A 12,906-nucleotide genomic window follows, 5' to 3' on the forward strand; every position below is an offset into this window, starting at 1 on the left:
ATTTCGAGTTTCGGAATTTTCCTCTAATTTCACACTGAAAGCATAATAAATTGCACGGAACGAGAGCTAATACTGTCAGATCTAATTATTAAATCATTAGAAAATCGCCAATGAACGCAATAAGAAAATTATCTACATATTGTAAATATGAACAAAGTCAATTATGGAAACTTTCCTTGATGATAGAAGCTTGTATAGTTTGTAGGTAGGAAACTAGGTGAATTTTTCAAAGAACCACTTATTATACCGTTCCTTTGGAAAGAATGGAAATAGGCTATTCACTCGATATTCGATCGTTTCACTTCCTCTGCGATCAAGAAACATAAAAATTGTTATATGTAATGCTTAACTACAATCTACACGTTTAATCATTCCTCATCGAAAATACTTTGATCGATATTACTCAATCGTTGAAATAAAATGTGGAGATGATGACGAATGAAGTCTCAGATAGAAAAGTTTATTGCTTTCCTTTAGAAAAAAAAGACAACCGAACTTACCAAACAGCTAAAATTTCCCCATAATTCGAACTGTTGTTTCATGAAACCTCCGCATAATTTGATTCATATGAACGAGGAAATTTGTTTATCGATATGAGATAAGTAATAGTAAACAACGCAGAGCGGAAAAAGGGGCAGACTAGAGATAAGGGAAACAAAGAGAATGGGGTGAATTTCATCGGCCTGGCCGATAAAAACCGAGTTCCTGCACACGTACAAGGATAATGCAGTTTTATGAGTTCATGGCGGTACGTATGATAAAGCGCGGATAAAAGTGATAAATGTATGGCTTTTTATTAGAGGACCCGACCGCCAGTTGCCAGGATGATACAGTTCCCCGTCCTGGACCGGATATTTATTGTACTTATTGAAATATTAGGAAGTCCTTTAACTGGTTACTTTTTTATCAATTGAATAGCCATTTTTTCGGTCGCGTTAAGTTCTTATTTTTAACAATAATGCACGTAAATTCAATCTGATAAAAATGTAAAACGATACTTGATTTTGGAATCGAATGTTGAAAATATGTCTTTAGATATTTCGTTTATGTGTTTCTGTGAATAGTGTACACTTTTTAATTTCTATAATAGTTAGCTACTTTTTCTTATTACCTTTATTTGCTTGCAAACGTCTCAAAAGAAAGAAATGCAAAAAGCAAAGAGAAAGGGGTCCATATCTTTCAGCCTTAGAGGTCCTTTTTTCTTCATCTTTCTCAAGCACGTCATACATTTCTCGACGTTCAGCTGATTATAGCGCGATTTAATTCCCAATTTATATTCACTTAGCACACATAAAGTAACATTCAACTCTACCACACGAGCCGTTATTCTCCGTGTCCATGCAAACATTCTGGTCACCTTTCCTTCCTCATTCTACAAAAAGAACGTGAAACAAGGAAGGCCCAGAGGGTTTCTGTTACAGACAAAATACACTAATTGGAATTAGTACACTGGGCAATATTCGAACAGATTCCAGATCCGTTGCGAGCAACGCGAAGAAGAAATTGAATGGAACGATGGTTGGAAAGTTGCTGATGGACCGACGAAAAAGGATGGTGCTATTATACTAATTAAGGCGCCTTAAGATTTTAACGCTCGCCAGAACTTCGAAATAGTCGCGTGTGGCGTGTAAACTTCACGAATTGTCCTCTTCATTCTTCCTTCTTTCCTCGACTTTCTCGAATCTTATTCTTCATTTTATCTTACTTTTATCCCCGTGAAATTTGACCAAATACTAATTTCCTAAAAATGTTTGAAAGGATTTTTCGATATCGATTCTTTCTGTGTTTGCAGATTATCAAATTAAAAGCTAAATCGTAACAGAATTCACATCGACATCGTGATAACATATTTCATAATCGAATAGAATGAAGCGAAACAAGCAACTGACAACTGCGCAAATTGCGCAGGGATGTAAAAAGAGAAGTATCAAATAATCACTAATAGGTAGTTTTATTTATTTGGAAGAAGGCGATTTATTAATTGCATCTAATGAGCAATTCAGTGCAACGAAAGAAGAGGACGCGTTGGCTGGTTCAATCATCAATCAGGTGGGCAAAGTTAAATTGCCGGGACAACGGGTTTTAATATCTCCCGGGAGAAATAGAAGTTGGCGCGATAAATCAAAAGTGAAAAGTCTCTGCTCGACTGTATATATTTCTCTGTCTGTCTTCTCTCCTTTCCATCTCCTTTTCTTCCGTGTCTTTTTTCTGCTCCTTCCTTCCGTCTGCCACTCAGCCACGTACAAAATGAGAAGTCTTCACTCTATTTCTCTCGGCTTCTACTCGTTGCTCGTTCCTCCAATGTCTTTCCGCGCCTCCCGTTTCCCTTTTCTTCGTCCTCGTCGTTCTCTCGCAGTCTAATGCCTCTTCTTTTCGTCGACGACTCGCAAAAATGATAAATGAATTTTTCTCCTTGCCTATTTATATCCATGCGTCGAAACGAGCCTGCGCTACCCTTCAAATTGGATAATCTGCCCATAATCATGGAAAACACAATCTTTACCCGAAGCATATATATATGCATGTATAACATTCCGTGCATTGATTTTAATAATTTTGCATATTGAAATATTTCTTATATTAATATTACCGTTAGAAAAGACGAAAAAAATAAAAATAAAGACAAATTTCTTGCGGCTATAAATGAAGTTATATCCGCCACGCTGTTACCTTTGTGCGATTAGAACTTCTTTTATTCTTATAACTAAATTAAACAGAAAAACAGATTGCATTTAGATAGAATTCGCGTGACTCGTGTCGCTATTACTTATACATACGATTCGTATTATATCCATAAAAATAGTACATTCAAAACTCTACATTAATTACTATTTATTTGGAAAATTTCCTATTAACAAAATAGTCAAGTATAATATTACTATTTGGTCTTTTAAAATGACACAAATGATAATGATACCATATTTTCATAAACATATATTTGGTATTACGCTAATATTGTAGTAGCGCGAATATAAAGATATTTTCTATATAGAATTTTATATCGTTTGTGTAAAAATATTTTATCATCGCTACAGGAATTCGAATTCGCTTCGTTTCTCGATGAAAAAACTTCCATTATTATTGGAAGCTTTATGATCCAAATATTCTGGTACTCGAACATATCGCGATTCGAAATTTTAGTTCTCATAAAAATCAATATAACTGTTACTTCTCGAGAATACATTATTGAATATGTTATTTATGTTAAAGGATATATCGAAAAATTAATAACTTATAAAGAATTTGATATGAAGCAGAAAATTCTGTTGTGGAATGAATTTCAGACAAAGAAAATTAAAGGTTTCCAGGTCTTTCTGTTAACAAAACTATGGGCTTGTCATTTTCAAACATTTGTAGGAAAGTTTAATACTGAAAAAAATACCGATCTATTTCTCTCCAACCTTTTCTTTATTCATTTGCGACAAACTAAAAAGTTTGGCAATGAGAAATCTATATACAATATAATGCAAACGAAAGAGCTGTGTTAAAGCTTTTCACACTCTGATACCCTTTTTTTTTTGAAGTTGTGACATTATCCTGCACCGTTGTTTGAAAGCGTTTTTTGTGAAAATATATTATGGAATCAGGCCTTTAAAGTCATTAAAAACTTTCGGAATTTACTCTTTAAAAATGAGTAGCGTAGATTAGAAACTTTACAGTACAGAGATTGCAAAAAAAAAAAAAAAAAAGAAAAAGTTATCGTTACTGAAATCAACCTTCAAAATCACCATGAGACAATATAAATAAGACTGATTATCTCATCTCGTAGATCTACTCTCCTTTTCCCTTTTATGAAGATTACAAATCTTCATAAACCAATAATCCAGCCTATCCTTCTTATGATCAAGTCTTCTCTAAAAACAGTTTGTAATTACGACAGCCTTAGCGGATAAGAATTATCGAACAGCGTGCAGAGTAAAATAGAGTAAAAAGAAAACCGGATTACTATCGAAGATCTCTCAGTTTGAAGATATCATATTTTAAAATTAAAGAATAGGTCGATGAGATACGATTAATGCTGTCAGGAATCGTAAAGCTCGCTTTCCTGTTACGTTGCTTAGGCTTATCGTCGAGTGACACGCGTCTATGCGATTATAAGTGTTACGAAAGAATCAACTCAGAGTGGTTAGTGCAACTTTTGCGGTCAGTCACAAAGTGGGTCGCGTTCAACCAACTAATTACTAAGTAACTAAACGATTGATTTTTTCTCGATAAAAGGTTGACCATTGATCAAGCGGAACTGTTTCACCAACGACATCGACGACAGGAATCTGCGAGAGACACGATAATGCGGGCAAAAAGATAATTCATCGCGATGAATTCGTGCTTTGAACGTTCTAACATTATGGATAATAAGTGTATGCATATTTCATGTTAATGATGTTAGTCGACATGTCGTACGAAAATATTCTAGCGGCCACGGCCATTCAAACTCATTAATTTGTCTGTGAAACGCTGTCTGAATAATAAAATCATGCCTTTTAAAACGGGGAGATCGATAATCGTGACGTGTCGTGATGAAAACTAATTGAAAGTGGCGAAGGGGATTTAAATAATTTTCTACATCGTATGTCTCCCCCATCCGTTCGTTTTGTTGCTTTTGCGATTTCGTTCCGGAATTAATCGAGAATTTCGTTTGTTCTTTTACTTGTATAGATTTAATTCTTTTGGCCATATGCACGTCTATATTCCCGAAGCAAAATCCATTCTACTCTAGACAGACACGTATGAGTGATATTATTTCTATAACTATGATCATCATCATGATTAACATAGGGAAAATGACCATATTTTGTGTTAAGTATAGAAAACATCACTAAATTCGTGAAGCAGAAAATTGAAGAAGTTATGGAAGAAGATTGTAAAAATACCCGTAAACAAAATAAATACGTATCGATGTACGTAATTTTCCTTTCAAATAAAAATATAATCTTGAAATTTACTGATGAAGTATTTACCTATATATTCCAGAGTCCTAGAGAAACACTCGAAGTATGACAGAACGTTCTACTGTGCTTTAATTAAAGTACATTTTTCTCACTGCGTATGGATTGTACTAAAGCGTCAAAGTTTAAACCTTAGATAGTTTTCGGATGATTTAACATCAACATTAATTCGATAAGTTTAATACAACTCGACGCTGAATATGAAACTTGGCGTACATGTCATCAAAGTTCAAGCATGAAAGCATACGAAATTATTAATTGCAATGTCAATATGATTAGAGCAGTTCAGACCAGGTGTTTCAATTATTTCAATTTTGGATATATTAAAATATTTTAATATTAAATATGTTATTAATTTTCCCTTCACAGTTCTTTCAAATATTGAATTTACAATATCTAACAATAAGTAGATAGTGTTATTACAGTTTAATAATTCTTGTAACTGTAAGCTGTCGAACTACTGCTACCTCGATGGAAATAAATTACCAAATAAAAATTGAATCGCTCTCCATCACAGGAAGAACAAGAGGGTAAGAGAAGCAGACTAGACACAAATAGAAAATGCTAAGAAAATATCATATTTTATTTACATTGATACAAAAAATAAGAACAGAGCAATGAATAAGCTATGGTCAGGAAAATGAAATGCTACTTCGAAAATCCGAGAAAGTAATTTAATTTCAATTAAGCTAGAAAATAATTTGGGGGTGATTTCGTGATGAAAAGAGTAACCACGAAGTTGCATTATGTATATTCAGGCGTGTAAATACGTTCCGCAAAAGGCATATTTCGTCATTCTATCCTATTTACCTTCCGTAGCATACAAGCATCTCAGTGGCATGCACCTTCCACACACGGGCAATCGCTCAACGTTTCGTAACAAATAACAATGACTTTTCTGCGGTGAACGCGTCACTGTGACGACGCGGTAAGTTAGTTTGTTCGCACCTAGCGCGGAATTCCGCACAAGTAATTCTGACGATTTCCTTCCACGATGTTTGATCGGTCTTGTTCAAGTTTCGACAACATTCGATAAAGAGCTTGACTCGAAAACAGTTTGCATTTATACTGCTGCATAAATATCGCAAAAGTAAAACATAGTTTCCAGTTGTTAATTAGTTTTTGGTTAAACAAACAAAAAATGTTTTCATATTTGAAGCTCGCGAGCTAGATGATCGAATATTTAATTAGGAAATCGTTTCAAAGTTGAAACATTTTTAAGTTTAAGCAAACGAGAAAGAAGAAAAACTGAAAAGGATTTTAATATATTATACTAGTTAGAGATGTAAGAGACGTATCCGTGTTTAAAGTTTTATAAGCTATTTTTTATGCGGGTGATAAAAGTAGAAAAAGTTCTATACCTAAAAGACATTCTGAATAACTCGTAAAATACTTGCTTCAACGTTTAATCCATAGTGATAAAATGGAAGATACTTTTATTCTGTACTATTCTTTAGTATTAAGAAATTCTCATTTTTACTATTAAGCAAATCATTCTATTTACTATTATACTACTATTATATTTGATTTTGAAAAAATCCTTCCTTCGTTCCTACCATCCTCTGGTATATCTATATCTCGTAGATATACTATATTTCAAACTGTAATAAATAAGCAGTCCACAAACATCACTGATACGCAAAACCTAATATATATAAATATATATAAATATATATTAGATTGCTGTATATATTTAATAAATATATTTTCTCCAAAGGAGAATCCTTTTTGCCTTTAATTCGAAATGAGTTATCGAGAGAATGTGATGACAACTCTTCCAACTCGGATATAATAAAATACTATAATGAGATATTATAAATGAAATGGTATTCTTATTGCTACAATTACCAGATCACTGATGCGGAAGATAGCATAATCTACAACCAGATGCAATTCCCACTTCGATCGCGCGACTATTCTCCTACGACGACGCAACGATACGACGACGGAAAAAACACAGAACGTATGACGATATTAGGAATAATTATTCAACTATATTCGATACGGGCGACAAAGTTGGAGAAGCGTGGCAAGGGTATTTGAAGAGAGTAGGATGGGTAGGTAGCGTGTAAGATATGATGTGGAGGTTGGGCGGCCTGGCCGACGCCACGGTGGCTAATACGTTTGAGGGTGAAGTTAGTAACAGGTGGCGCAATCCATAACGGTCCGTACAGGTTTCGAGTCAACCCTCATGCCATTCCACTGTCTTCTCTGCTTGCATCGCTGGTTGCCGACCAACTATCCTCCTCTTAACAGTGTTGCTTCAAACGGGCTACGCGCCTACTACCAAGGAAGAAACTTTAATTAAAAATAAAAACTTATTTCTTTCGTTGCAGTGTCTTCGCCGCCGAGTACCAGCCCAAGCCCATCTACCACGGAGATGCCGAAGAAAGGTAAGCTCGTAAACCTCCCTTAATCGCGGAGAAAATAATATTTTATCCCGCGGACGAGGTCAGCCCCGCATGTTTTCGTTTTTCTTCGATACCGCTTCAAGGACCTTCTCTTTCGAGACATTGGGTGTTTCCTCCCCATTTTTCGTTTCTATTTTTATCCTTATCCTCCTTTTCTATATGCGATCTACGTTTGCGTTCAATGTCTTAGTGTAGGAATAAATGAATTGTAACGATTGAAGAAGATTTAGGTAGAATCAAAACTCAACCGATTAAGGATTAACATTGTATCAATGCAACGTTTGCAACTTTTTGCGGTCGATTTAACTTAAACTTCATTTTTATGGAAACCATGCAGATCATATTCCTAAGCCTTACATTTGAAATTCCCTCTAGCATTAATAAACTTTATTAATTTGTAATCCTCCTTCGCAGAAGCAGCTAACAGTCAAGACTGAATAAGTTCCGCGTGACTAGATAGATTTCGCAAGAGAAATGTTGAAAGCATGGTCAATTGATGCGTTTGCCTGCATCTTTGCACACGGATCTCATAAGCGGCTTAGCTTCTGTCAGTTTCTTTAAGGAAGCTAATTTAGTTGCCAACCGCCATTCGAATGGTAGCGATCTATTATTTATACAACGAATGTCGGAAAGCTTCAACAACCACGTATATTTCATTTAAAAGGCAACAAAGTTAGCGACCAAACGTTTCAGATATTTATTTCGCACAAAAACCCTGGAGGAACTGCTATAAAATGCCATTTTCTGTACAGATTGGGAGCTGATGGCTGAAATGAATAACTCTATTTACGGAAATCCAAGCTCGCTGACGATTCACAACGAGAAAAATATGAAATCAGGTAAACCCATTTATGAATTGTTCAAATATATTCAGATGTCAAACGCGCGATTGAAATATACAGAATTCGGAACGATGTTATGTTTTATGTATCCTTTTCTTTATTTTTAAAATTAGGATGCGATCCTAATCCTACGAACGATTGAAAACCTAAGAGACGCAATGTTGGATTAACAGATCAGACATATGCAAATTTCATACTATTTGGAGAAAAGTAAATGCAAATGACAAAAAAGTTCCTCCTCTGAAAGTCTACTGGCGAAACGTATTCTCTTCAATCTTGATCTTTTTTCGAAGAACACATCGATCACTCAGACACTTCCCGTGGGAAAGTCACGGGAAAGAGGAAACGGGTGTAGCGAGGCGGAAATGCAACAAAAATGTAATAACGTGATACAGTTAGCAACGAAATGAGGAGAAATCTACCGGATAACATATTCGATAAATGGAGTTAGATTATTTTTGCAAATGTTGTTTCAACATACTTCGACTTCCCTGTTTATAATATTATAACATTTTTAATATCGAAGAAATAATCAAAACGAATATGCAATCAAAATTGGAGATCAAACGACTTCGTTGAAGCGTAAGGAATTCCCTTGCGACGAGTTCTAAATTTCCAGTAATTAACTCGGCTGTTAACCAACGCAACCTGCACCGAAAATCCTTGAAATCGATCGTGGCTTTAATGGTGGCTTTAAGGAGTTAGGATGTTTCGGGACTCGCCGTATTAAGATAAATCTAACGAACGGAACAACACGCCTTAAGCGCCTCAAAGAAGCTCGGAAACTCAATTAACTCCGTAACCAATGGGGTAGTTTACCCGCGATTTCACTTTCCCGCTTTCTCTTCTATTCTACGACTTCCTGTTTATTTTCATTATAATCACATTACAACGTCTCTGACCACGCTTTGCGATTTAAATCACCGTATCGACATAAATATTATCTTTATGTAGTTGACAATTTTATTTTATTTCCCCCATATAACTGATTAAAATGATTAATTATCTAGATTAGCTGGCTTCAGTAGCCTTAATATATTTTGGATAAACTAAAAGTAACAGAGATTTATTAAATCCGTTCGATATTGAAAATTTCGTATTCTTTCATATTTGATAATCAGTTCCGCATCAAAATGGCTTAATGTAAATTAATTAAACGATTCTTAAATCAAATTAATATAAAAGATCCTGATACAGATATAAATACATGTAGAAGGTAAACCAATAACCTTGCGCGTGTCAAAGCTAAGAAATTCAATCCCTTCGACCGTGGAGTTCCAAAAACGGTGGTAAAACGACCAAGAAGCGGATTACGACAGCGAAGGGGCTTAAAAGCCGTAAAAATCGTCGACAAAGAGTCGACGAGAAAAGAAACGAGAGGTATGCGCGGACAACGAGTAAAAGAGAAGTCGCGAAAGTACAAGCGGATGCTCGTATACGTGTAAAATCTAAAGAGACGTGGGACCAAGGAGCATAGGAGATCGGAGTTGGGACAGCAGGAAGGGTGGGCTCTCTGTAACATCAATATTTCATGTATGCTAACACGCCAGAACTAATAATGCTCCAGCGAGGAAGACCCAAGAATAATATCAGCCACCGGCGTACTCCGTGTTCTCCCTCTCTTCCGCCCGTTTTTCCCCTGGTACCTGGCATCCTTGTTCCGTCTCGACCGTTTCTCTTTCTCCTTCGAAGGATCATGGGCGACCCGCCGAACCGTCTAGCCTAGCCCCTTCCTCTTCCCGTTGTAACACCGTCGTCAACGACAAAGAAAGAGAGAACGACCGAGAGATCGTCCTTTTGCGCCTTGCGCTAAATTTAATCTAACAAAGTGCGAGAGCCTTTTCGAAAATTCGTGTCTCGTTGGCGGGCCGTGCTATCCCCACGCCTCCGGCGCTACATGCTAGCTGCACATACACAGAGACCTAAGTCGTCGTCGATGAGTAGAAGGAATACGAGAGGAAAAGACAAAGAGCTGGAGGCAGGAAGATATGCGACATCGGGCTCGTAAGTCGGAATACGGCGTATTCCTCCAACTGCCGCGGCTTTAAGGAGTGAGTGAGACACTCAAGCGCAAGGGTGAGGTTTGTAATTGGCGCAACATCTGCGGTCTACGGGGTCGCATTAATGCTTGCTTCCCTCAACGCTTCTCCGCTAGAGCTTTCTCTGTTCTGCCGCGTCTCTTTGTTTGGCCTTGTCGTTGTCGTCGTCATCTTTCTCCCCGTTTCAACGTGCTCTTCTTCGTTTAGCGAGCGTAGTCCTTTTAATTTGTTTCCTCTCCTTTTCTTCTGCTTTTTTCGTTGCCGAATTTTCTTTCTTCCGGCTTTGTTTTCATTCTTGGGCAGATGAATTGAGTCGTAAGCAATTTTTGCCGAGGAAAGATTGCATTCGGGATAGTTAAGAAGAACACGCGTCGCATTTTTAATTAAGACACAAGTAGAATTTTCCAGGAGTTATGTTGTTGTATAGGAATTATCGGTTAGTTTCGTAAATGGGAAGAGAGGAAAGAAAAAGCACCTGAAATCTAGGTAAAAGATTCTGCGTTTCAAAAGTTAAACGAATGCTGGTTTATAAAGGTAAAGCCATGGGCACTTACTCGTGACTTACTTACGCGTGAAGTAACAAACGACACCAAATTTACATTAATCGTGGCCTGAAACATAAAGTGATTGATATTAGGTCATCCCATAAGTTCGTGCCGACTTTTGTGTATACATTTCATGTGTCGATTTATAAACATACATTTATAAACATGTACTTGAAAAATGGGAAGAAGTTGCACAACGAGAGGGGATTACATTTTTTCATGAAACTGAAAGGTATGTAAACAATCTTAACATATATAACCGCTTGAAGAACGGAACGAACTTATGGGATGACCTAATATATTTAATGCATAAATGTCATAGTGTCGTAATTCTATCAAGTTTTATTACAATACATTTAAAATCTTCCTGTCTTCTAGATTTCTTATAGTTTTCCCATTTCTTTAATCTCTTTTTGTAACTTCAACGATAATTTCAACTTCATGCCGTATAAAATACTTTAAGTGCATTTGCTCGTGTTTATTATCTTTTTTCTTTGTATCGTGAAAATCGCAAAATCATACGAAGCATTATCAAATGAGTAAACAGTAATTTCTTATTTACCCTTTAACTTTCATTTCGTTTTCCTCTTTCTTCTTTCATTTCCTTTCTTTTCCATTTTAATCCCAACATCTTCTTACTTTTCGATTTTTTATTCTGTCGTTTTACCGTATACATAGTCTTGCACAGTCACCTCTTCCACTTCTTTTCTAGCTTTTTTCTTACTACATACATACTTTACCTTTCTCGTTTTCTATTACCTATAATTATTGATTTTCTATTTTCTTATTTTTCTTTTAACCTAGGACGCAATTTTTTCACATTTCCGTACAAAATATCTTTTTTCGTAAGAATCTTTTGCCACGTTCACTAACTAAAATAAGATATAAATAATATACTTTTAACATTACCATGTCGAACTTGTTATGTTAAATCAATAAACCGACATATTCTTGATTAAACAAAATATAGATAATAAGGGCGAAGTAAATGATCTTTCAATTTCTATTCAAAAAGGACAATTCTGTTTCAATCAGGCGGATAACGAATCATCGAAATCGCTAAATTGAATTGAAGTTTAACAACATAAATAAATGAATCAGCTACAATACATCAAAATCATAATGCTTTAGAATTTTTGTTTTCATTTCTCCTATTTGACTAAGAACCATAAATTTATCATCGAACAAATCGGATTACGAATTTCGTTCCTCGGAAAAATTTATAACGAATTGCTTCTCGTTATGATCAACACAAAAAATAAGGGAACAATTAATAATTATTGTTGGATAGAAATCGGATAACCGATTGATCATACGTTTCATCTATTACATTCGACACGTATTAACCAACAGATCGTTGGATAATAACGATATTATGTACCGCCGCATTAATTACAAACCCATAACTGTTTGTTAGCGCGGCGATTGTTTAATCGAATAATTCAACAAATGGAAACTTAATTATCTACAGTTTCCCTATTTCACTTGAAAGCAGTTATACGAATTCGCCGATTGCTTCTTTCGCCTAAATAAGAAATGTAACATTTACATCGAATATTAAACGAAACTGAAAATGTTCCGAACAAAAATTTACGCTTTACAGATTAAAGTAGAAATTCTTGTCAGTTTCCTATTGTTCTAAACCGTCTTCTTTAACGTTATTCGTGATACGAACGTTTATTTATTTAGAAAAGTTAGAATATTCATTTTTTCTTCTTTTTTCTTTCTTTTCTCTAATGAGCTTTGGTTCTTTAGCGAAAGCTATATTGTTTTGTTTCAATTACATAAATCTACGCGTATAGTTCACGTTGATATTGTACTCCTTTAAAATAACATTAAAGAGAATATAATATTGTTTTAATTAAAGACGAATCATATTTCTAATTGAAATAGTAATAAAAAATGCTAACCTGTTGGACGCATTTGCTTTTAACAAAGCCACATTTTCCATCGTAATTTTTCATTGTAAGCGCTAAATAAAAAAGAAAAATAGGAAATAAATGGGATCTAGTATCAGGTCTTCTGTTCTATTCTTCGTTTACCGTTCGTCGGAATTGTGATTTGACACGGTGTTCGACGCGGCGGAGCGACAGGAAACATGTATCAAACGCTAATTCGTCAGA

At 35.5% G+C, this 12,906-nt stretch overlaps 1 protein-coding gene across 3 annotated transcripts in view; it reads left to right on the top strand.

Moving 5' to 3' along the window:
• The window catches only part of LOC100651189 (lachesin), a 262,370-nt gene that overhangs the window by 231,103 nt on the left and 18,361 nt on the right, over positions 1 to 12,906 (top strand). For 2 of the 3 annotated variants that reach the window (XM_012314564.3, XM_003393511.4), the window contains exons 8-9: positions 7,283 to 7,339; positions 8,110 to 8,196. In XM_012314564.3, coding sequence (XP_012169954.1) covers positions 7,283 to 7,339; positions 8,110 to 8,196 — 144 coding nt within the window. Of the gene's footprint in view, positions 1 to 7,282; positions 7,340 to 8,109; positions 8,197 to 8,312; positions 8,755 to 12,906 lie in introns of those variants that run through there. The other variant, XM_048409621.1, reaches the window with a different exon arrangement.

This window comes from Bombus terrestris, chromosome 2 (genome assembly GCF_910591885.1).
Source record: "Bombus terrestris chromosome 2, iyBomTerr1.2, whole genome shotgun sequence".
Lineage (NCBI taxonomy): Eukaryota > Metazoa > Arthropoda > Insecta > Hymenoptera > Apidae > Bombus > Bombus terrestris.